The sequence below is a fragment of the Sarcophilus harrisii genome, chromosome 3 (assembly GCF_902635505.1).
Source record: "Sarcophilus harrisii chromosome 3, mSarHar1.11, whole genome shotgun sequence".
NCBI classification, from domain to species: domain Eukaryota; kingdom Metazoa; phylum Chordata; class Mammalia; order Dasyuromorphia; family Dasyuridae; genus Sarcophilus; species Sarcophilus harrisii.
Genome location: NC_045428.1, coordinates 195,671,918 through 195,698,024, shown reverse-complemented (window position 1 = coordinate 195,698,024; position 26,107 = coordinate 195,671,918). Strand labels below are relative to the sequence as shown.

At 34.5% G+C, this 26,107-nt stretch overlaps 1 protein-coding gene across 3 annotated transcripts in view; it reads right to left on the bottom strand.

Moving 5' to 3' along the window:
• Positions 1 to 26,107, bottom strand: part of CTPS2 (CTP synthase 2) — a 156,375-nt gene that overhangs the window by 76,383 nt on the left and 53,885 nt on the right. For all 3 annotated transcript variants that reach the window (XM_031958951.1, XM_031958952.1, XM_031958953.1), the window contains 6 exons: positions 20,302 to 20,453; positions 9,677 to 9,809; positions 5,611 to 5,699; positions 4,450 to 4,544; positions 2,051 to 2,113; positions 1,852 to 1,895 (listed from right to left, as the gene is read on the bottom strand). In XM_031958951.1, the coding sequence (XP_031814811.1) occupies positions 1,852 to 1,895; positions 2,051 to 2,113; positions 4,450 to 4,544; positions 5,611 to 5,699; positions 9,677 to 9,809; positions 20,302 to 20,453 (576 nt within the window). The remainder of the gene's footprint in view (positions 1 to 1,851; positions 1,896 to 2,050; positions 2,114 to 4,449; positions 4,545 to 5,610; positions 5,700 to 9,676; positions 9,810 to 20,301; positions 20,454 to 26,107) is intronic.

Genomic DNA, 26,107 nt, shown 5'->3' with positions numbered 1-26,107 from the left:
GTCTTTTTTCCCCCAATTGAGTTCAATTCTCAATGAGCTCATTTGGGGTTTTCTTGGCAAAGATACAAGTGTTTTGCCTTTTTTTCCTTTGGTCATTTTACAGATGAAGAAACTGAGACAAATTGATTTGAAATCATGAAGATGAGTCTTCCTGACTCCAGATTCAGCACTATGTGCACTATGGCAGCACCTAGTTACCCTATCTTACCAAATGAAAGTTCTTTATCTTAGACTATTTCTTACATCTTTGTTTTGATCCCTCCTTTTGCTCTTAAAATATACATATTAGTTACTATTGTAACTAGGGGTCCTCAAACTTTTTAAATAGGGAGCCAGCTCACTGTCCCTCAGACTGTTGGAGGGCCAGACCATAGTAAAAACAAAAACTTTGTTTTGTGGGCCTTTAAATAAAGAAACTTCATAAACGTCCTCAGCTGCTGCATCTGGCCCGCAGGCTGTAGTTCGAGGACCCCTGCACTAGTACAAGAACATAAACTTCTTTGAGAGGATGACCATCAGTTGGTGAATGGCTGAATTAATTATGATAAATGATATGAATGTAATGTAATATTATTGTTCTATAAGAAATGAAGAGGCAATGATTTCAGAAAAGCATGGAGAAACTTATGTGAACTGATGCTGAGTGAACCAAAAGAACATTGCACATAGTAACAGCAACATTATATGATGATCAACTGTGCTGGACTTTTCTTTTTTTTTTTTAATTAAATATATTTTATTTTATTAAAGATATTTATTTTATTAAAGATTTTTATTTTTCAAAACATATGCGTAGACAATTCTTCAACATTAGCCCTTGCAAAACCCTCTTTCCCCTTCCCTAGATGGCAAGTAGTCTGATATATGTTAAACATAGTAGGAATATGTTAAATGTAATATATGTATACATACTTACACAATTATTGTGCCGCACAAGAAAAAAAAAGAAAAGCAAAACAAAATGCAAGCAAGCAAACAACAACAAATAGAGTGAAAATGCTATGTTGTGAACCATACTTAATTCCCACAGTACTCTCTGGGTATAGTCTCAGAGCTCTCTCCATCACTGAACAATTGGAACTGGTTTGAATCATCTCATTGTTGAAGAAAGCCAACAACGAAGTGATCTAAGATAGTTCCAATAGACTTGGGATGGAAAATGCCATCCACATCCAGAGAGAGTATTATGGAAACTAAATATGAATGGAGGCATAGCATTTTCAACTGTACTTATTTGTTTGCTCTTATGGTTTTTTTTTCCCTTTTGGTCTGATTTTTCTTATACAATATGGCAAATATGGAAATAAGTTTAAAAGGATTATACATATTTAACTTTTATCAGATTGTTTGCTGTCTTGAGGAGGAGGAAGGTAAAAATCACAGAAAAAAATTTAGAACATAAAATATTACAAAAATGAATGTTGTATATTTCTACCATGTTTAACATATATTGGACTACTTGCCATCTAAGGGAGGGCATGGGAGAAGGGGAAAAAAACTGGAACACAAGGTTCTGTAAGGGATAATGTTGAAGGAGTATCCATGCATATGCTTTGAAAAATGAAAAGCTTTAATAAAGAAAAAATAAATTTGCTCTCAAATTTTAAAAAAATGAATGTTGAAAACTATCTTTACATGTATTTGGAAAAATAAAATATTAATACAAAAAAAAAAGAGGTTAAACTCTAAAATTGGTAAAAAGTTAATAGGATGGAATGTATGACATGAGTTTGGATGCAAAAATACTTTCATAATTAAAATTACAATTCAGTAAAATAAGAAAAACACTATACATTTAGAAAACAGAAAGGATATAAAATCATCAAAATCCAAAAAAATAAAGTCACTTACAACAGGAATGCTGGTATTTGGTACAAATTCTGTAGAATCTGCATCTAGATATTAAGAAAGAAAAAAATTTAAGGAAAGATTATTACACCAATTTCTCGTGAAAAAAATCTTAAATAAGATGAGTTTGTGGTTTTGTTTATCTGAGGTTTTTAATGAAATAATTGATTCAAGTGAGGCCTTGAGGGGATCCTAGACTCACCTTTCCAACCAAGACAGTTCCTGGCAAATTCCACCACTGACAACTGCATCCCTAAACAAATTCCTGTAGAACAAGAGAGAACACATGCCATCACTGACTATGAAAAACCATGAATTATGCCAAATATACATACTGAAAGTTCTTTGCCTGACCTACACTGAAGCAAGGAGATCCCTGTAAGTACTTAGCATAGGGGTTAGCATATAAAAAATAAAGCTTATTCCTTTCACACTTTCCTTCCTAATTGTAGCACTGAGACATATATAAGGTCTGTCACTTGAGAAATCATCAGTCTGGATCCTTCCACTATTAATACAAATCACGACTTCTCTACATAGTATTAGAAAGAAAAAAAACGAAGGAAGGAGGAAGGGAGGGAGGGAGGAAAAATAGAAGGGAGAGAAGGAAAGAAGAGAGGGAAGGAAGGAGAGAGGGAGGGAAGGATCTATTAATTGGCCACCTAGCTGCCTTCTACACTTAGTCTCTGAGGACAACTAGGTTCTCCAGCTGAGGAAACTTGGTCATTCTAGAATATTCAGAATATGTAGCTATTCCAGACTGTCAGTTTTTACCTGTAAGTAATCTGAATGAGTAGAAAGAGAATAACAACAATATGCATTTTAATAATTACAAAGCACTCCTCCCCATAACACTTCTGTGAAGTGAATATTGCAAAATTTCCATTTTTCTGAAAAAGAAACTGAGGCTCAGAGAGATTAAAGTGAATTATCTATAATCATAAAGCTAGATGGTGCAGTGGATATTGTGATGGGCCTAAAGTTAAATCTACTCTCAGATACCAGCTATGTGATCCTAGGAAAATTACTTAACCTGTTTGCCTCAGTTTTCTCATCTGTAAAATGAGCTGGAGTAACTTTGCCATGAAAAGGTCAAATGAGTTCACGAAGAGTCAAACATAACTGATATGAATGAACGACAAAAAAATCAGATAAGATTTGAACTTGAAACTCTTAAATCCAAGGCCACTTATGTACATGTACCTTACTCGAAGATGTCAAATGTTGGTAAAAACTTCAGTAAGACACTTAAAAAAGCTATAAAGGAGCTAAAAAGTCATTGAGCAGTTGTGGTTAAGAAAACACCAAAAGCAAGGAACTGGAAACTTAGTAAATGTCTATCAGTTGGAGAATGGCTGAATAAGTTATGGTATATGAATGTTATGGAATATTATTGTCCTGTAAGAAATGATCAGCAGGATAATTTCAGAGAAGCCTGGAGAGACTTAAACGAACTGATGCTAAGTGAAATGAGCAGAACCAAGGGATCATTGTACACAGCAACATCAATATTATACGATGATAAACTATGATGGCTCTTCTCAACAATGAGGTGATTCAGGGCAATTCTAATAGACTTGGCGTGGAAAATGCCATCTACATCCAGGGGGGAAACTGAATGTGAATCAAGACAGTATTTTCACCTTTTGTTCTTGTTGTTTGTTTGTTTGCTTGATTTTTTTCTTTTTGTAGGTTTTTTTTTTCACTTTTATTATGAATTTTCTTGAGCAGCAAGACAAATATGGAAATATGTTTAGAAGAACTGCACATATTTAACCTTTACCTATCTCATTGTTTGTTATCTTAGGGAAAGAGAAGGGAGGGAGAGTAGGAGAAAAATTTGTAACATAAGGTTTTGTAAAGGTGAATACTGAAAGCTATTTTTGCATGTATTTAAGAAAATAAGATACTATTTAAAAAGAAAAGAAAAGAAAACACCAAAGGGGTTCAGAAAAGGAAGAAGAAAGACGAAGGGTAGGGGCATCTAAGGAGTCTGCCAATGGGGAGAAAAGAAAAAAGAAAAAAAAAAAAAGAAAACCTTGCCAGTATCACACCATAGTTCACAAAAATTTTATCTTAGTTCTGTGAAGAAAATAAAGAATTATCGCCATTTTACAGATGGAAAAATTGAGATTTCAAAGAACTTGCCTAAGATCATATAATTTGTCAGTGGTGTAGTAGATAACTAAATACAATTCTCATCTGAAATCAAATATTATTTTGATTAAACAACGTTCATTCTACTAAGACTGCTACTTTAGGACTATAAAGGATTTTAGAGGTCAACACCTCCATTTTACAGATGAGGTCCAAAAAGATTGGCTTCATTACAGAAGTGGCAAGTTTCTGAGAACTGTTTTGAGTTCTAGTCTTCTAAGTCTATTCCTTTTTTCCTTTATAATGTTATACTTCTACAAAATCAGCTAAAAACACTTCTCATTTATTAAAACAGAGTAAATGGGAATGTTCTTTCTACCCCACATCTCTAAATTAATTGTGGTATTATCAAACCCAGAAAAAGATTAAATTCCAACTCTACTACTTCTCAAAAATGAGTTAAATTATGTCATTACATTGTTAATCATATGAGTTGAATCTTACCCAGAAAAGGTATTTTCTTTGTTCTTGCCCAAGAAATTGCCCGGAGTTTTCCCTCTGTGCCCCGATAACCAAAACCTCCTGGTACTAGAATCCCACTGTAAACAACCACAAGAATGTTCAAGGTAAGTGTTCATCATTCCTTTTATTATTCACCACCACCACCATTCCTAGAGAATGGCAAATCAAACATCAAGATCAAAACACCATTATAAAGACCTGGATTTTTAAATATGAACTAACTTTTAAAAAACAAAAGTACACCCTTGGGTAATGTTCAACAACACTTATGAGTTACAGTAATAGTTTCATTTCTATTTTTACTCATGTATTGAAATATATTCATAGCTAAGTTACTTTGCCTGAAGTAGGTGCACGATCTGATATCAATTCAACAATCCAACAATTATTTATGAACAGGCTGACACAACTTTTCTTCTTGAAATCTTCCCAAGGATGAACAGAGTTTGAACCACTATGTGGTACCATTTAATGTAACTAGTGATTATTTCCTAGTCTTTTTTGTTCTCCTTTGGTATTTGAATTGCAGGACAACTGAAAGGATTTAATTCAAGAAAAGATAAATCTTGGTTCATACCCTGCTCCAAAAAGACTGTCCTCCTCCCCAAAAAAAAGGTATCATGAGCTATTAAATTCAAGTGCACACTTGAAATCAGCTAAAGCATCTGAGAAGATTAATGGCTACCAAAGATTTCAATATTCCAATGGATTGATAGATGGAATGTTTAGAGATTGCATGCAGTTCTCTAAAATAATTTTATCTAGATGGTCCCCAACTAAAATGTGAGAATGATTAGTCATACAGAAGAGCAAAGACTCAGGTAAATGATGTTGAAAAAATAAATATTATCAAACCATCTTATAATTTGAGATATGAAATATTTTTATCAACCACTCTTACAGAAACAAAATATACTCCGCCCAGGTCAAAAACTTCAACATAAAATTCTATAATACAATTTCAAAATCACCATATTACTTATTCCTTCCCTTCTCCCTTCCAGTCAATTTCCATCATGTTTTCACATAGGAATTAATGACCTTGAGCATATTGTTTAAAAAAATAAGTTGTTAAATACACAAAAATTTTACAAAAGGAAGAAATCTAGAATTGGAATTATATACAGTTTTATGGGTACTTACTCTGCTTTGCACAGCTTCTGCCAGGCTTCATGAAATCTCACAGGGTTCTCAATCTCAGAAGACTGTTCCAGATCAATAGAATCTATATACTAAGAAGCAAATCAACAAGCATGTATTAAGGACTTACGATGTGCCAGGCATCATGTTTGATATTAAGGATACAAGGACAAAAATGAAACTGTCCCTATCCTAAAGAAGTTTACATTATGGAAGGAAGCACTACTAACTGTGGGAAAACGGAGTTTAAGTTAAGGATGGAAGATTGGAAGAGTGGAAAATCAGGAGATATCCAACATAATCAATTCATCCTTTATTTAAAAAAAAAAAGTCTGGAAAACATGAATTTCAAATATCAAAATTAGCTATGCACAACAAAAAGTTTCTAAAAATTTGCACATAAATTTTTCAAGATACACAATGAGATTCCAGAATATAAAAGTCCTAAGATAAACATTATCACAGTCTCACTTTTAAAATTTATAAATGGTTATAAATTTATAAAAGGTTAAATTCTCATTTTAATTACTGCATAGCAAATAGTATCACATTCCAGCTGAAAGACCAGATCTAGATACAATGATTTCTATCAAATAAAATCTTGATTATCTCCAATATCAGTCCAACCTATTTATGGAGGTTTCACTCTCTAACAAAAACACAAGCTTTATATCATTGCTGGATTATGAGCTTCAATGGGCTTCAATTTTTATAAAGAAAGTCATGAATTAGAATTAGGATGAGTATAAAGTTTCAAGAACCCTTAGAGAAGATCAAAGTCCAAATTCCTGCTTTTTCTATAGAAAAGGAAACTGGGACCCAATAAACACAGCTGATTAGCATCACAGACAGAATTAAATTCAGATTTCCTGACTTCCAAATCATTTTTCTTTCTATTACATCATGTTACTTCCAATAAATGTAAAAAGTGATCAGCAATGTATGCTTATACATATAGATGGTGAGAGTGATCCAAGACCTGCTGTTAGGAACAAAAAACAAAGCATTACATCTGTAAATTTACGCAGCAAAATAATCTGATTTCAATGAAATTCAAAATCAGTCATTCTTGAGGTCTGATCAAATGTTAAAATATTCTACCTGCAGCAATCATTTGATACACAGGATATATGTATGTATACATGTATTTATATGTCTATGTATGTAAATGCATGTGTGTATATCATGAGCAAATTTAGTGCTACACAAATACACATACACATGAATATATGCTATGTATATTCCTATATGTGTACATGTATGTATATTGTATATATATAAATATGCAAATAGATGGTGAAATACAGAGATCAACTAGTCTCTTGGATGCTTATACTTTTTCATTATCTTCCCTTTGGTTCAAATATTTTCTAGTTGTGTGGCCCTGGGGAAATTTTTGCCTCAGTTTTCTCATCTGTAATATGGGGATAACAATAGCACCTACCTCCCAGGGATGCCTTGAGGATGAAATGAGAAAATAATTCTAATGTGCTTAGTACAGGACCTGGTATATAGTAATCACTATATAAATGATAATAATTATACTAATTTTTTTATGTTCATGATCTCTTAATATACTCTTTATAATGAACTTCAGCCATGATGTACTTTACTGATGTCCACTTGAAAAGCAGTTATCTCAATATAGCTCAGATTCTTTTCTGAGAATTTATTTTCAAGCCTTTAAATTGGAATGCTATAACAAACTGGGAAAATATTTTTACAGTCAAAGGTTCTGATAAAGGCCTCATTTCCAAAATATAGAGAGAATTGACTCTAATTTATAACAAACCAAGCCATTCTCCAATTGATAAATGGTCAAAGGATATGAACAGACAATTTTCAGATGATGAAATTGAAACTATTACCACTCATATGAAAGAGTGTTCCAAATCACTATTGATCAGAGAAATGCAAATTAAGACAACTCTGAGATACCACTACACACCTGTCAGACTGGCTAAGATGACAGGAAAAAATAATGATGAATGTTGGAGGGGATGCGGGAAAACTGGGACACCGATGTATTTTTGGTGGAGTTGTGAATGAATCCAGCCATTCTGGAGAGCAATCTGGAATTATGCCCCAAAAGTTATCAAACTGTGCATACCCTTTGATCCAGCAGTGTTACTACTGGGATTATATCCCAAAGAGATTATAAAGAAGGGAAAGGGACCTGTATGTGCACGAATGTTTGTGGCAGCCCTTTTTGTAGTGGCTAGAAAATGGAAACTGAATGGATGTCCATCACTTGGAGAATGGCTGAATAAATTGTGGTATATGAATATTATGGAATATGATTGTTCTGTAAGAAATGACCAACAGGATGATTTCAGAAAGGCCTGGAGAGACTTACACGAACTGATGCCGAGTGAAATGAGCAGGACCAGGAGATCATTATATACTTCAACAACAATACTATATGATGACCAGTTCTGATGGACCAGGCCATCCAAAGCAACGAGATCAACCAAATCATTTCTAATGGAGCAGTAATGAACTGAACTAGCTATGCCCAGAAAAAGAACTCTGGGAGATGACTAAAAAGCATTACATTGAATTCCCAATCCCTATATTTATGCCCACCTGCATTTTTGATTTTCTTCACAAGCTAATTGTACAATATTTCAGAGTCTGATTCGTTTTGTACAGCAAAATAACGGTTTGGTCATGTATACTTATTGTGTATCTAATTTATATTTTAATATATTTAACATCTACTGGTCATCCTGCCATCTAGGGGAGGGGGTGGGGGGGTAAGAGGTGAAAAATTGGAACAAGAGGTTTGGCAATTGTTAATGCTGTAAAGTTACCCATGTATATATCCTGTAAATAAAAGGCTATTAAATAAAAATAAAAAAAATAAAAAAAAAATAAATTGGAATGCTATTTCTAAAAACTTGAACAAAATAAACAAACAATAACAAGAGTCACAATATATGAGCCAGTAATGCCTTGTAACATGGATGCAAAAATTGTAAGAATCTTGATGTAAGAATTTCAATAGTTTACAACTATTAATAATATTTATAATCTACTTCACCAAGTCAAGGGCAAATAGCACTTTTGAAACTCATGATTTGCTTCGTCAATTCAAATTTTTTAAAAAACAATCTACTATCAGCTCTATTACAACCAAAAATATTTTAAAATTTATACTCATAAGTACATGCAGAGTTTAATTCTATAAAGCATGCTTTAATTTGGTTTCACTAAATATAAACTAGCAGTACCTTTCCTTTTTTTTTTTTTTTATTATAGCTTTTTATTTAAAAGATATATGCATGGGTAATTTTTCAGCATTGACAATTGTAAATCCTTTTGTTCCAACTTTTCCCCTCCTTTTCCTCACCCCTTCCCTCAGATGGTAGGTTAACCAATCAATACATGTTAAATATGTTGAAATATAAGTTAATTACAATATATGTATGCATGTCAAAACAGTTATTTTGCTGTACAAAAAGAATCGGACTTTGAAATAGTGTACAATTAGCCTGTGAAAATGCTGGAAGACAAAAATAGAGGGATTGGGAATTCTATGCAATAGTTCATAATCATCTCCCAGAGTTCTTTCGCTGGGTGTAACTGGTTCAGTTCATTACTACTCTATTGGAATTGATTTGGTTCATCTCATTATTGAAGAGGGCCATGTCCATCAGAATTGATCATCATATAATATGGTTGTTGAAGTATATAATGATCTCCTGGTCCTGCTCATTTCACTCAGCATCAGTTCGTGTAAGTCTCTCCAGGCCTCTCTGAAATTCTCCTGCTGGTCATTTCTTACAGAACAATAATATTCCATACTATTCATATACCACAATTTATTCAGCCCATTCTCCAATTGATGGGCATCCATTCAGTTTCCAGTTTCTGGCCACTACGAAAAGGGCTGCCGCAAACATTCTTGCACATACAGGTCCCTTTCCCTTCTTTAAAATCTCTTTGGGATAAGCAGTAGCTTTCCTAACACTAATTGAACATAAAGTATTAGGTTACATGTAATTCCAATAAGGACTCAAATGATTTTAATAATTAAAAATTCTGGAAAAAACAGGTAAAGTCTTACCATTAAATCCAATTTGTGATTAATTGCCAAGGCCGAGTGTTCTAAGGCTTTAAATACTGATGCATAGCAGTCACTGAGTTTGGTATATTTGCCAACCAGGGCTATGGAGCACGTTTTTTGTAATCTTTCATACCTGACAAAAAAAATTTTTTTTTTCAAATTATTTTCAAGGTCACTATATGTAAATCACACCACATATCACATTATAAGGCATCATATTACAAGATCTAACTGTTAGACTCTGTCTGGTTTCAAAGTACAATTTTTAATCAATCATAATAATCAAGCCTCACCCTCACAATAAGATTCTTGAACCTAAAATTCTATTTCTAAAGCACCTTGAGTGGTAAGGAAATATCAAAGCCATAAACAAATTTCAGAGACAGTATATATAAGTAATCTCAGGAAGAAAGGAGAGGTGTACAAAATTAAAATCTGACAGAATGGGGAAAAGAGCATTTGTGTGAGAGAAGCATCTTGAGATAGTTCTGAGGATCTGAAAGAAAAAAGCCCTGTTTTGAGAGAAGCTCCCATCAAGATCGTTGTTTGACCTTCCTTCTCAAAAAGGCCAGGTCAAGATAGAACCTTAGTTACATATAACTTTTCAGAATCTGAACAATGCATTTTTTATGGTTTAGTCATCTCACAGATCCCATTTGGGGTTTGCTTTGCAAAAATCCTGGAGAGGTCTGCCATTCCTTCTCCAGCTTATTTTACTGATGAAAAAACTGAGGTACGTAGAGCTAAGCTACTTGCTTTCAACTCAGGAAAATGAGTCTACGTAGCTGCCCAAACAATACAGTTAAGAAGTTAAAATCACACATTTGCTTCAGGAATATGAGAAAACTTTACATTGTTTGCAAAAATTTGCAGAGGTTTCAATCTGAGATAAATATGGGCTACTGCTCATGAGAAGGCCATGATCTGAAACACTCAAGACTAACTGTAAACTCTCCTGCTATTTATTGAAATTTTTTAAGTCTTTTTAGTTGGTTAGGGATACCATCCATGTTACTACATTGTTTTTGTAGCTGAAGCTTACTGGCTTCATTTCACCTTCATCCTTCACGTCTTAGTGCAGCCTTAAGCTTTAATAATTTAAATAGTTTTAATAGCTTAAAACCCTAAAACTTGCAGAATATTCTGTACATAAAAGATACATTGCCTAAGGAATGTCGGACTCAGATATGCATATTTTATTTCAATTAGATTTGGAATGTCAAAAAGACAGGATTAGATATAGTTGATGAAAAACTCAGCAAATAATAAAAATGTTCCCTAAGAATTTTTTGGATTATTTTTGGGAACTCATTTCAGAGCACAGTCCCTATACCTGGAACAATTTTATGGTACTAAAAAGAACACCTCTATTTTTTAGTGATTCTTGTTACTTTTGATTCTATGTGCCAATGAATTGAGCCTTTTTGGACTTATAAAAAGATAGACTGACTGTTCTTACATATGCTAATTCTGTCAAAACTTCTGATTAGAAAATTCTAACTCAGAAACATCCTGCCTTAGGTAAATCAATGCAAAAACAATTTTTAATGATTGACTTGTATCTTTTTTTTCAAAATTAAATTTACTGATGCTTTAAATTTTTAAAAAATCTTTCATTTCAAAATAAGGCTCCTCCAGAATTCTATCTTATAGCAAGGATTTACAATTAATCCAAACAAACCATTACAATGGTCATATCTGAAAATACATGCCTCATTCTGTAACTATTATCCACCATCCACCTATATGCCTTACCACTAGCCCTCTCAAGCCAAAATTAGTCACTATGCTGTTTGTAAATGTAACATAGTTTTACTGAAAACTCATTCCAAAACCTATTTAAAATTTTTACCTAAAGATAATAAAGGTATTCTGCCAGACAAATGCAAAGCTTACCCTGATCAAGAAGGATTAGTCAGTCAAACAGTGAGCAATAATTTATTAGGCACCCACTATGTACCAGGTATCATGTTAAACCCTAGAGATGCAAAAAAAGGCAAAAACAAAATCCCTGTACTCAAAAAGCTTACATTCTGATGTGTAAGACAGCACAAAAACAAGTAGGATGTACAAGGTATATACAAAGCAAGTGGAAAGTCACCTCAGAGAATGGGCGGCAGGGAAGCACAGGAGAGATAGTCAAGAGGACCCTGAGTTCAAATCTGTCTTTGATACTTTCTAGCTATATGACCCTGGTCAAGTCACTTAACCTATTTTCCTCAGTTTTCTCAACTTTAAAATGAGCTAAAGAGGGCCTGGAATGTGGACCACATACTTGGTCCACATACAAGGAGCTTGGACCACATACAAGAATCAATTACCCAGCAAAAGTGAGCCTTATCTGTCAGGGGGAAAGATGGACATTCAATGAAATAGCAAATTTTCAATCATTTTTTGATGAAAAGACTAGAGCTGAATAGAAATTTAATCTTCAAATGCAAGACTCAAGAGAAGCATAAGAAGATAAAAAGGGAAGGGAAAAAATATGTTTTTTAAAGGTTAAAATGTTTATATCCCTCCACGGGAAAATGATATGTATAATTCCTGAGAACTGTATCTTTATTAGGGGTATACTTAGAGGATGTAAGTATAATCTAACTTTATTGTGATGACATAAAAAAAGAAACTAGGACTGAAAAAGGAATTGTACTGAAAGAGGAGGAAAGTGGAGGTAAAATGAGGTAAATTACATAACATGAAGAGGCAAAAAAGACCTATTACAGTTGAAGGAAAGAAGGGAAGATGGGCATTCTATGAACCTTAATCTCATCAGATTTGGCCCCAAAATATCATACATATTTAGTTTGATACAGAAATTTGTGTCAACCTCTAGGAAAATAGGAGGAGAAAGGGGAAAGGAAAAGGGAAGTAATAGAAGGGAGAACAGAAGTAGTAGGGGAGAAAGGGAGGAGAGGCTGTAAAAGGGGATGGCAGTTTGAAGGAGGTAGTGATCAGAAGCAAGACACTGAGGAAGAGGAACGAGAGAAAGGAAAGAGAAAAATATAACTTAGGAAAAATAGGATGGGGGGAAACAGAGTTAGTAATTATAAATGCAAATGTGAATGGGATAAACTTTCCCATAAAACGGAAGTGGTATAGCAGACTGGATTAAAAGCCAAAATCTTCCTATATAGTGTTTACAAGAAAAACATCTAAACATATGCACTAAGTGGTATAGCATTCAAATTCCTAAAAGAGAAGTTAAGAAAGCTGGAAGAAAAAATAGAGAGCCAAACTATACTAGTAGGAGATACTCTCTCAGAACTAGATAAATTGAACCACAAAATAAAGAAGGAAGAAAGTAAGGAGGTAAATAGAATTTTAGAAAATTTAGGCATGATAGACCTTTGGAGAAAACTGAATGGGAACAGAAAGGAATGTACTTTTTTTTCCTCAGCAGTAGATGGAACCTACATAAAAACTGATCTTGTATTAGGGCATAAAAACCTCACAATCAAATGCAAAAAGGCAGAAATAATAAATGCATCTTTTTCAGAGCATGATGCAATAAAAATTACATATAAAAAAGGATCAGGGAAAAAGACCAAAAATTAATTGCAAACTAAGTAATCTAATGCTAAAAAATGAGTGGATGAAACAACAAAACAGTTCTCTTGTTGCACAGGAAGAATTGGATTCAGAAGGTAAGAATAACCAGGGAAAAAAAACAAAAATGCAAACAGTTTACATTCATTTCCCAGTGTTCTTTCTTTGGGTATAGCTGATTCTGTCCCTCATTGATCAACTGAACTTGAGTTAAATCTTCTCTTTGTCAAAGAAATCCACTTCCATCAGACTACATCCTTATACTGTATCGTTGTTGAGGTATATAATGATCTCCTGGTTCTGCTCATTTCACTTTGCATCAGTTCATGTAAGTCTCTCCAAGTCTCTCTGTATTCATCCTGCTGGTCATTTCTTACAAAACAATAATATTCCATAACATTCATATACCACAATTTACCTAACCATTCTCCAATTGATGGGTATCCATTCATTTTCCAGCTTCTAGCCACCACAAACAGGGCTGCACAAACATTTTTGCACATACAGGTCCCTTTCTCTTCTTTAGTATCTCTTTGGGATATAAGCCCAGTAGTAGCACTGCTGGATCAAAGGGTGTGCACAGTTTGGAAACTTTTTAGGCATAATTCCAGATTGCTCTCCAGAATGGTTGGATTCGTTCACAACTCCACCAACAATGTATCAGTGTCCCAGTAAAACCAACACTCTTGAAGGATAAATGATTTTTAGATTTTGGTGTGTGAATTTATTTTATACAAGGCAGCTTTGTTACATTGCCCACTAATTGCCATAAAGCTCTCACTACACTCATATGAGATAAAGTATATGAGCAAAAGGCAAACATATATTGGAGACTTTCAAAAAAAAAAAAAAGTTATTACAACAGGGTAAATGAAAAGAACAATAAAAATGAAGCCCAGTGCTAAATAATTATCATGACCAAGCTTGCCTCCAGAAAAGAGATGAAAAATCATCTGCTTTTTAATACAAGGTAGGGAGTAGGAGGAAGTACAGAGAAGAGTCAATGTCCGCTACACTGTCAGATATGGTTTTAGTTCATCTGGCTGAACTACTGGGAAAGGGACAGGGGAAGGATGGGCAGCCAATGCCGGGATGAATAGCTATTTCATCTTCACGATCTCTACTGCCCTCTACAGATAGAAAATCAGCACTTCACAATAAGAGAGATAGGCTTGATTTAAGAAAAATGCTTCTAATGATCAAGATACCTGTCAAGATATGGTTTCCCACATATTAGAATTGTTCAGGAAGCACTTGTTTGGGTAAGGGGGGCTGCAAAGGGAAATGTTGCATAAGGATAGGAGGGATAGAAAGGCAAATAGATACACAGACACATAGATAGATAGATAGATGGATGGATGAATGGAAGTCTGGATGATGGATAGAAAAGAGGGATGATTGTTATACAGAGATGGATGGACAGAGAGCATTTATGATGTGCTTACTATGCACCAGGCAGCATGTGAGGTACAAAGGACATAAATCTAAGCAAGACAATCATTACTCTCTCTACTTAGAGAAGATAAATCAGAGAGAGAAACTAGAAAGCAGAGGGAGAGAGGGAGGAAGGACAATATAGCAGGGAAGGAGAAAAATAGATAAGAAGGGAGGGGGGTAACAAAGGGAGGGAAAGAGTGGGGAAGGAAGGGAAAAAGGGAGAGAGGAAGAGAGGGGAAAAAGGAAAGAAGGGAGGGAGGGAAGAGGAAGAAAAGGAGAAAAGGCGGCAGGGAGAAAGGAAAGAGGGAGGAAGGGAGGGAGGGAGGGAATGAGGGAGAGATAGAGGAAAGGAGAAAGAAAAGGAAGGAAGGAAAGAAAGGGAAGGAAAGGAGGGAGTGAGGGAAGGAGGAGGAAAGTCTTTGAGGATAGGTATTGTCTTATCTTTTCATATTGGTAATCCCAGGGCTTACCACAGTAACTGGCACATAATTTAAAATTTAATAATGTTTTATTTAGTATATCCCATCAAGGAACTTGATAATGAAATTAAAACTACAGATAAAAGACAAAATTACAATATTAACAAATAACTACTTGCCAGTCAAATAAATTTTCATTAGTTTTATTTTTCCTGAGAAAATAAAATGGTACAAAACTGGAGAGCAAAACCAATACTGTCAAAAGACACTATTCAGATAGTCAGTCAAATGTAATGTTCTGGTTAGCTTTCTGGAGGTCTTGGGACCAGCCTTCGTTTCAGCAGAATAATCACCACGAGAATAGTCAGGGATAAAGTCCCGTTATTATCTCCTTCACATTCTGTCTCCTTCACCTGGGGCCCCAGTAACCTTCTGGAGGCCCTCCAGAATGGGTCTTGGTTTCAATGGAGGAATGCAGGAGGCAAGAGAGCCACCATGAGGGTCTCTATCTTCTATCTTGAAGTCTCTCTCCTCTCCCAGATTTCTTAGCTCTTTTATGCTCTATTCTAAGAACATCATCATAGTTGTCAAGCTTATAAAATAGGTGTCAATTTGTAGAACTATACTAAGTACTAGAGAATCATTATCTTAATTCTCTCTTAAGTCTCTCTCCTCTCCCAGATTTTTTAGCTCTTTTATGCTCTATTCTAAGAACATCATCATAGTTGTCAAGCTTATAAAATAGATGTCAACTTGTAGAACTATACTAAGTACTAGAGAATCATTATCTTAATTCTACTGAGTTAACACCTTGTTTTAGGATTAAATCAATCTTACTGAACTAGAGAACTCACATGCTAAACTAGATAACCATTGTCTTATCAATTCCACTGAGTTAATATCTTGTTGTAGGATTAAAATAGTCATAGAGTTCCTGCCCTTTACAAATAAATATTTATTAAGCACCTATAATATGTTATTATTACTGTGCTAAGCACTAGGAAAACAAAAAATTTCTAAAGATAGTTCCTGATTTCTAGGAGACCACAGTCTAAAGGGGAAGTTAACATGTAAATAACTATGTACAAATAAGTTACATACAGAATAAACTGGAAATAATCAACAGAGGAAAAATTTAGATTAAGGGAGTTCAGGAAAGGCTTTCTGTAGAAGGTAGGATTTTAGCTGAGACCACCCGAGACAGAAGAATGGGAAGAGCATTTCAGGTATGAGGAGACAACCAGTAAAAATATCCAGAGTCTGGAGATGAAAAGTCTTAGAAAAGGAAGAAAAAGGAGACCAATGTCACTATCACAGAAGATATGACAGACAAAAGGGCATAGTGCAAAAAGACTAGAATGGTGATGTGGTGGGGATAAAGTGGGGGAAAGGACTTTGAACAACAAACAGAAGACTTTATATTTGACCCTGGAGGAGATGGGGAAACACTGGAGTTTATTGTGTAGAAGAGTCACGTGATCAGATGTGAGTTTTGGGATGATCACTCTGACAACTGTGTGGGGATGGAATGAGTAGAGAGAAATTTGTGGCAAAAAAGGAAGATTTTAGAAAAGCCTGAAAAGATTTACATGAACTGATGCTGAATGAAGCAAACAGAAGCAGGAAAACATTGTACACAGCAACAAGACCATGTGATGATCAACTTTGATAGACTTTGTTCTTGGTAATTCAGTGATCCAATGCAATGACAATAAACTTTGAATAAAAAATGCCGCTTGCATCCAGAGAGAACTATGGAGAGTGAATGTGGATCAATGCCACACTTTTCACTTTTTTTTTTTTCTCATGGCTTTTCCCTTTTGTTCTGATTTTCTCTTTCAATCTGACTCCTATGGAAATAAATAAAAAATGAAGGGCTAATGGGGATGAATGGAGTGAGGGTTTTTTGAGAATGGGGAAGACATGGAAATATTTTTAAGCAAGAGAGAAGCAGCTAGATGATGAGAAGTAAGAAGATAAAGATGGTAGAAGAAGAAATCTCTAGGAAAAGCAGGATAATCTAAGCAAGGAAAAGGATCACCTCATCATGTGACACAAGGGTGGAAGAGATAATGTAATGTAATATGTAATGTAATGTAAATATGAGGGGGAGGGGAGGAAAGGAAATCTGCTCAAATGTTCTGCAAAGAACCTCATATTTTCCTGTAAAATATGAGGCAAAGTTCTTAGCTGAGAGAGGAAGCATAGGGAAAGTTACAAGAAGGAATTTTTTAAAAGGATTTTTTAAAAAAGAGGAGTAAAAAAAAAAAGTCTAGAAGAGCTGCTATGATTAGTAGGATAGTATTATTTTGGAAGGCAAAAAAATTGCCTTATAACAATATAACTTAAATTTCCCAGACAAGACTTCTTGGAAAAGACAGAATGGAATGGAATCCCTTGAAGATGTAGAAGAGATAACCTTATTAAGAAAATGGTCACTTCATCATGTAAGATAAGGACAGAGGAAATTGTTACAGAATATACTGAGATGATGTAATATGAATAGGTGTGTAATAGGGAGCAAGAGATTTAAAAGAAGACAATGTACAACTGAAATGATCAATCCTAAGTAACGATGAAACATTTTTATTTTCACACTTTTTAAAAGAATTTTTAATTTTATTTTTTCTCCATTATATGTAAAAACTATTTTTAACATTCATTTATAATTTGAGTTCCAATTTCTATATTAGCCATGCTGCAAAAGAGAACAGAGACAACCAAAAGAAAAATAAAGTTTAAAAAAAAAGTGTGCCATCAGTTCTTTCTCTGGAGATGGATACCATTTTCATCATGAGTCTTTGGAATTGTCTTAGATCACTGCATGCTTAGAACAGCTAAGTCATTCCAGTTGGTCATACAATATTGCTGTTACTATGTACAATGGTTCAGATCATTTACACACTGCAACAGTTCACATAAGCTGAAGCATAATTTTTACATTTCCTTTATTTTTCTTTTTGTAACATGACTGAAAATGGAAATATGTTTTGCACATTTTCACATGTATAAAAATATTATATTGCTTACCTTCTCAAGGGAGTAAGGGAGGAGCTTGAGGGAGGAAAAAAATTTGGCACTCAGAATTTCTTTAAATGAATGTTAAAAATAAGTAAGTTTTTTTAAAAAAGAAATTAAGAAGGGAAAAGAATACAGAGGAGATGGTAAAGAATTGAGGAGGACTGAAGGTCATGTCATGATGTAGATGAAGATTTGAGATTGCAAGGCAGAGATAAAAGTAAAATAAATAGATTATAATCAAATAAAGGAATTTCAAAGTTCATGAACAAAGAGAAATAATACAACTTTTCAGAACATCTTTAAAGCTAAATCCCCTTCAAATTTATCATTGCAAAAGTTTGGAAAAAATCTTAAAAAAGAACAACAGAATTCTAATATAAATAAGGTTTATTAAAAATCCAGATAAAGCAAAGTTTCCTTGGCTCACAGGCTTAAAGCTGAAAGAACTTTATAGAGACCACCTAATCTAGCCTCCTCATTTTAAAGATAAGGAAACAAGCTTAGTGAGAATAATGCCCAAGGCCACACTGTTAGAAAGTGGCAGAAGCCAGATTTAAGTTTAGAATTATTTTCTGAAAACAAATTTAGTTCGCTTTCCATTGCATCAGGCTATCCCCACTTCAGATATAAGAGCTCTTTTTACATGAAAAAAGTTTCAGTCTTCTATAATTAACAGCTGTATTATATGCACTGATTAAAAAGATATATAATAGCAAAACACGACTATGAATATTTAGTAATACTTTAAATGAATTTGTACTTTATTAACCACAGCAGCACCTACCATGCATTTTTAAAAGTTGTCATGTGAGAGACATAGCGCATAAAATCAGCAGCTATGAAATCAGGAAGCCATAGATTTAAGACTGGCCAGGCTAATTGTGCTACCAGGAGAAAAAATCAATTAACCTTTAAGTTCAGCATGAAAGAATAGGACTAGGACTCATTTTGAAGTCAGAGTTTGAATCCTAGGCTTGAATCCCAGGTCTTCTTGGGCTGCAGCTGGATGACCTTAGACAATAGATTTTAGTTTGTTTTTCTATAAAATAAGGAAGACCAGATGGAACTATGAGGTCCATTAAAGCTCTAAAATTTTATAGTCCATGATCCTCAAGCAACACTAAGTCACAGACAAACTGGTGGTTTCCATGCCAGGAGTTCCCTAAATATTTGACAACAAACCCTGGTGCCAATACCTATCTGATCAAGAGAGATATAAAAATAGAGATCTATAGAAATATCGCTATATAAATATCCATGCAAATATATCAGAAGAGATTTTTACAGATTGCTATATTTTTTCTATTTCTATATACATATGTGTATATATATATATATATATATGCATATATAGATATATAGATAGATCACTATAGATCTCTCTCTATACACACACACACACACACACCCCTCCATATCTCAACCTATGGAGATAGACATACAAAGGCACTCAAGAAACCTACAAACCTTTCCATGTCTCCAGCCATTCTCAAAAAGCCCACACTCAATTTATCCCCATCAAGTATCATCCTTATTTATATTGCTATTTATATGTACAAGGTACATATGAAAAGCTAATTGCCCTGAGTCAGGAAAGTCTGGACTAGGAAGACTGCTACTCCTGATACTGCCCAACACTGGCTATGTGTACCTTTTTTTTTTTTAATTGTCCCTAGTTGCATGTAAAATAACATTTGGTCATATATGTACATTAATTTTTTTATATATTTCCATATGAATCAAGTTAGGAGAAGAAAGTCAGAAAAGGAAAAAATACATACAAAAAAAAAAAAAAACCAGAATAAAAAAAGTGAACCAGCAATGTGCTTAAGTGTACCTTAACCACTTAAACCTTCATGTAATTTTGAAAAATGTAAAGCTGGAGATGATGTGCATTACTAAAATGCATTTCCTCATCAGGAATTCCATACACCAATGAAATTACAGGTCTAATTCAAAATATAGGCCAAAAATTTATTTATTTAGTCTCCAGAAAGTAAATTTGTTTCTTGATTATAATCATTTAACAAATACTGTTTTGTAACTTATAGATTTGCAAGCTCCTGAATAATAATTTCATAGACCTATGAGGTCCACTGGCTTGGAAATAATGAGACAGACAGCAGATCAAATCATTATTCTCCCTCATATTAGTATTCTAAAAAAGATTTCATTAGTAAAGTGGTGACCTCATTACCATACCTGTCGGCCATATTTTTCCACTTGAAAAGCAAATCACTCGCATGATCATCAATAGGCAGGTCCAATCTCTCTTTAAAATATTTGACAATACCTTGATCTTCCAAAAGGACAGGAACTCGGTAAGTGGAAGAAACATCGTGGATGAATATTACCTGTTAAATTATGAGAACACATCTTACTTTGACAGGACAGGCTCTAGTATAAAATTTTACAATATTATAATGACATCTGTCAGTTCAGGAATGGAAAAAGAACCAAGAAGATTACAACTACAATTAGATATTATGTAATAACTATTAATAATAATATATGGCATCTCTATACTAATTTACCATTTGCGAAGCACTTTAGATGTATTGCCTCAATATCTTTAATGAGAACAAAGTAAAATATAAAAATATCACTTATCTGGATTATTAAGCAATTAACTTTAATACATCTGGTAACACAGCATCCCAGATTATATATCTGGAAGGCAGACATCTTATCTAGTCCAATTCTCATTTTACAACTGAAAAAATGGAGGATGAAAGGTTAAATAATTTGCCCAGGATCATGGGTAATATCTCTGTCTCTGTCTGGTCTCTTTCTCTCACTCATTTTCTAGCACTAATTTTTCCCATCTTTCAAAAATCCTATGAAAAACGTATCTCCTCATTCAATTCAATAACTCATTTATTAAGCTCCTATTTCAGTTATCTATTAATCAGCCTTTATTTGCTGTTCACTATGTACCAAAGCCTGTACTACATGCTGGAAATACAAAGAAAGGCACTGGCCCTGCCCTCAAAGTTCTCACAATCAAATAGGAAAGACAATATTAAATAAGAAAATGCATTGACGATATAAACAGTGTAAATGGATTATAATCCCAGACAAAAGATGCAAATAGCTAAAATTCCTGGGAAAGGGCACCAAAATAAGCCCGGATTTACTTTGTTTGAGTCTTAAGAGATGGAATATCACGAGTGAAGTAGGCCAGTGTAAATATATTTTAATGTTCATAGAGAGGAGAAAGTATGAGAAGACAGCAAAGGTAGAGATTTAAATGCCAGGCACAATAGTTTATATTTTATTCCAGAGATAATCAGGACCAATTAAATTTATTGAATAGAAGAGTGAGATGGACAGGCCTATGCTTTGGGAAAGATTATTTTGGCAGCTAGATTGGAAAGAAAAAAGACTCCAAGACCAATGCAATGGTCCAGCTGTTACTAGAATAGCAGTTCTGTAAGTGGGGGAAAAAATTAACATATACAAAAGCTACTAACACAGTTTACTAGTAGCAAACGTAGCAGAATACAAATGTGGTACAAGGCTGAGGAGGCACCAAAGTTATTAAGTTGGGGGGAATAAAAGGCTGGTGGGGCTCTCAAAAATGACAGAAAAATAAAAAGTAACAGTAACAAGAAAATAGAAAGAATAAAGAAAAATATGAAATGGTTCTGGCCTGACCAATTTGTACAAAAATATTCATTGCAACATTTTTTGTGGTAGCAAAGAATTTGAATCAAAGGGATACTTATCAACTGGAGAGCAGCTGAACAAGTGGTGGCATGTGATTGTGATGGAATACTACTGTGCTGTGAGAAATAATGAAGGGGAGACTTCTGGCCAAGATGGCGGAGAGGAGGCACACAGCTGTGTAAGCTCCGCGTTTTCTCTCAGAATTCATTTCATGACAAGCCTCTGAATTAATGCCTGACTGAAAAAAAACTCACAAATAGTTACCAAGAGAAGACATCCTTGAGATTCCCCAGGAAAGGTCTGTTTTTGCTCCAGGGAAGGGACGGTTTTAGATCAGGCACAGGCTGAGAGCAGGCAGTGGCAGCCGAGCAGACCAGAGGGGTGTGGGTATGATCTCAGCCGTCTCTGCTGGGAGAGCTTTGCTACAGGATTGGATACTTTGCTCTGGCAGCAAGTCAGTAGCCCAGCAGAGAAGCTAAAACACCGGGGGTGAAGAATACAACCCCAAACAGCTGGAGTTCCTAAAGACCTGGCCACCCCTCCCCCACAGCATCTCAGCACGATCTCAGAGTCTCGGAGCACAGGCGCAGCACAGTCATTGCTGTCCTGCTAGTGCCTCGCTACTGACTGCTCAGTCTGTAGAGGAAGCTCGGTAACACCACCCAGCCCCTCCCCCCAAAAAAGCAGATTCCATTTGGGTTTTTTTTCTTTTTTTCTTTGCTAGTTTGTCTCTGATTCTTCTCTGACAAAATGAGCAAAAAATTGAAAAGGACCTTAATGAGTGACAGCTTCTACATGGATAGAGAGCAGACTCTAAACCCTGAGGAGACTAAAACAGACTGTCTCCAGGTGAATTCATTGAGGAGATCATCTGTTCCTCAGCACAGATGAATCTCATAGAAGAAATTAAAAAGGCTCTCACAAGAGAGCTAGAAGAAAAATGAGAAAAGGAGAGGGAGGCTTGGCAAGAGAGTCTGGAGAAGTCATCCCACTCATTTAGACAGAATGGATAAAGAAATCAAATCCTTGAAAAATAGGATTAGTGAACTGGAAACAGAAAATAGCTCTCTAAAAAATAAAATTGGTGAAATGGAAAACATTCCATAGAACAAAACAACTAATTGACAATTAGAAAAGATATGAAAAAGTGAATGAAGAAAATACTTCATTGAAAATCAGAATCAAACAAATGGAATTGGATGACTCGAGGAGACAACAAGAATCAGTCAAGCAAAACCAAAAAAAAAAAATCAAACAATGGGAAAAAATGTGAAATATCTTCTTGGGGAAACAACAGACCTGGAAAATAGGTCTAGGAGAGACAATCTGAGAATTATTGGACTCCCAGAAAAATATGATGGAAAAAAGAGCCTAGCCCTCTTTGTAGTGGCTAGAAACTGGAAACTGAGTGGATGCCCATCAGTTGGAGAATGGCTGAATAAATTGTGGTATATGAATATTATGGAATATTACTGTTCTGTAAGAAATGAACAACAGGATGATTTCAGAAAGGCCTGGAGAGACTTACAGGAACTGATGCTGAGTGAAACGAGCAGGACCAGGAGATCATTATATATTTCAACAACAATACTATATGATGACCAGTTCTGATGGACCTGAACGTCCTCAGCAATGAGATCAACCAAATCATTTCCAATGGAGCAGTAATAAACTGAACCAGCTACGCCCAGAGAAAGAACTCTGGAGATGACTAAGAACCATTACATTGAATTCTCAATCCCTATATTTTTGCCCACCTGCATTTTTGATTTCCTTCACAAGCTAATTGTACAATATTTCAGAGTCTGATTCTTTTGTACAGCAAAACAACAGTTTGTCATGTATACTTATTGTGTATCTAATTTATTTTTAATAAATTTAACATCTACTGGTCATCTTGCCATCCGGGGAGAGGGTGGGGAAAGAGGAAAAATTGGAACAAGAGGTTTGGCAATTGTCAATGCTGTAAAGTTAGCCATACATATAACCTGTAAAAAAAAGGCTATTAAATAATAAAAAAAAAAAAAAAAATAAAAATAAACTATATCATTGAAATAACAACAAAAAAAATCAAATAAAAAAATTCATAGATATTTTGGAAAAGACTGAAAAAAAAAAAAAAAAAAAAAGAGCCTGGACACTATTTTCCAAGAAATTATCAAAGAGAACTGCCCAGAAGTCATAGAAAGAGAGGGTAAAATAGACAATGAAAGAATTCATCAGTCACCTACTGAAAGGGATCCTAAAATCAAAACACCAAGAAATATAGTGGCCAAATGCCAGAACCCTCAGATAAAGGAAAAATATCAAAAGCAGCTAGGAAAACCCAATTCAAATATAGAGGAGCCACAATAAGGATCACCCAGGATCTAGCAGCATCCACATTAAAAGATCGAAGGGCCTGGAATATGATATTCCAAAAGGCTAAGGAACTCGGTATGCAACCAAAAATAACTTAGCCAGCCAGAATGAGCATCTTTTTCCAGGGAAGAAAATGAGCATTCAACAAAATAAGTGAATTTCATCTATTTCTGATGAAAAAACCCGAACTTAACAAAAAGTTTGATCTACAAATATAGAACTCAAGAGAGACCTAAAAAAGTAAAAAGAAATCTTGGGAACTATATTTCTGTTATAAAGATATATAAAGAATACACGTATACCTTGTTGTAGAAACTAGAGGTGGAAAGGACATTGTACCAGAAAAAGGGTAAAGTGGGGGCACTACATCTCACGAAGTGGCAAAAGATACCTATTATATCTGACAGAAAGAATGGTAGGGGATGAATATAGTGGGTATCTTACTGCCATCAGAATTGGCTTTAAAAGAAAAATTTTAGATATATTCAATTTATGGTGAAACTTCTCCCACCTCATTGAAAAGTGAGGAGGGAAAAGTGAAAAGGGAAGGAATAAGCTAAGCAGAAGGGAATACTGAAACTCTGAGGGAAAGGAGTTAAGATAGGGGGAGGAACTAAAAAGGGAGGTCTGTGAGAAACAAGTGGTGCTCACAAGTTTAATACTTGGAAGGGGGGTAAGGGGGAAAGAAGGGAGAAAAGCATAAACAGGGGTTAACAAGATGGCAAGTAATACATAATTGGTAATTTTAACCATAAATGTGAACGGGGTAAACTCTCCCATAAAGAGGAAGCGGTTAACAGAATGGATTAAAAATCATAATCCTATAATATGTTGTTTACAGGAAACACACCTGAAGCAGGGAGATACATGCAGAGTAAAGGTAAAGGGTTGGAGGAGAATCTACTATGCTTCAGGTGAAGTCAAAAAAGCAGGGGTAGCCATCCTGATCTCAGATCAACAAAGCAAAAATTGATCTAATTAAAAGAGCTAAGGAAGGGCACATATCTTGCTAAAGGGTAGCATAGATAATGAAGCAATATCAATATTAAAACATATATGCACCAATGGTGTAGCATCTAAATTTTAAAAGAGAAATTAAGAGAGCTGCAAGAAGAAATAGAAGCAAAACTATAATAGTGGGGAGATCCAACCTGCATCGGAATTAGATAAATCAAACCACAAAATAAATAAGAAAGAAGTCAAAGAGGTAAATAGAATACTAGAAAAGTTAGATAGGATAGATCTCTGGAGAAAACAAAGTGGAGACAGAAAGGAGTACACTTTCTTTTCAGCAGTTCATGGAACCGATACAAAAATTGACCATAGATTAGGACGTAAAAACCTCAAACTCAAATGCAGTAAGGCAGAAATAGTAAATGCATCCTTTTCAGACCACAATGCAAATGAAAAATTACATTCAACAAAACCAGGGAAAGTAGACCAAAAAACAATTGGAAACTAAATAACTCATAATTAAAGAATGATTAGGTGAAACAGCAAATCATAGACATAATTAATAACTTCACCCAAGAAAATGACAATAATGAGACATCATACCAAAATGTGTGGGATGCAGCCAAAGTGGTAATAAGGGGAAATTTTATATCTCTAGAGGCCTACTTGCATAAAACAGAGAAAAAGAAGGTCAACGAACTGGGCTTACAACTAAAAATGCTAGAAAAAGAACAAATTAAAAACCCCCAGTCAAACACTAAATTTGAAATTCTAAAATAAAAGGAGATCAAAAAATTGAAAGTAAAAAAAACTATTGAATTAATAAAACTAAGAGTTGGTTCTATGAAAAAACCAACAAAATAGTAAAAACAACAAATTAGTAAATCTGATTAAAAAAAGGAAAGAGGAAAATCAAATTGTTAGTCTTTAAAATGAAAAGGGAGAACTCGCCACTAACGAAGAGGAAATTAGAGCAATAATTAGGAATTATTTTGCCTAACTTTATGCCAATAAATTCGACTAC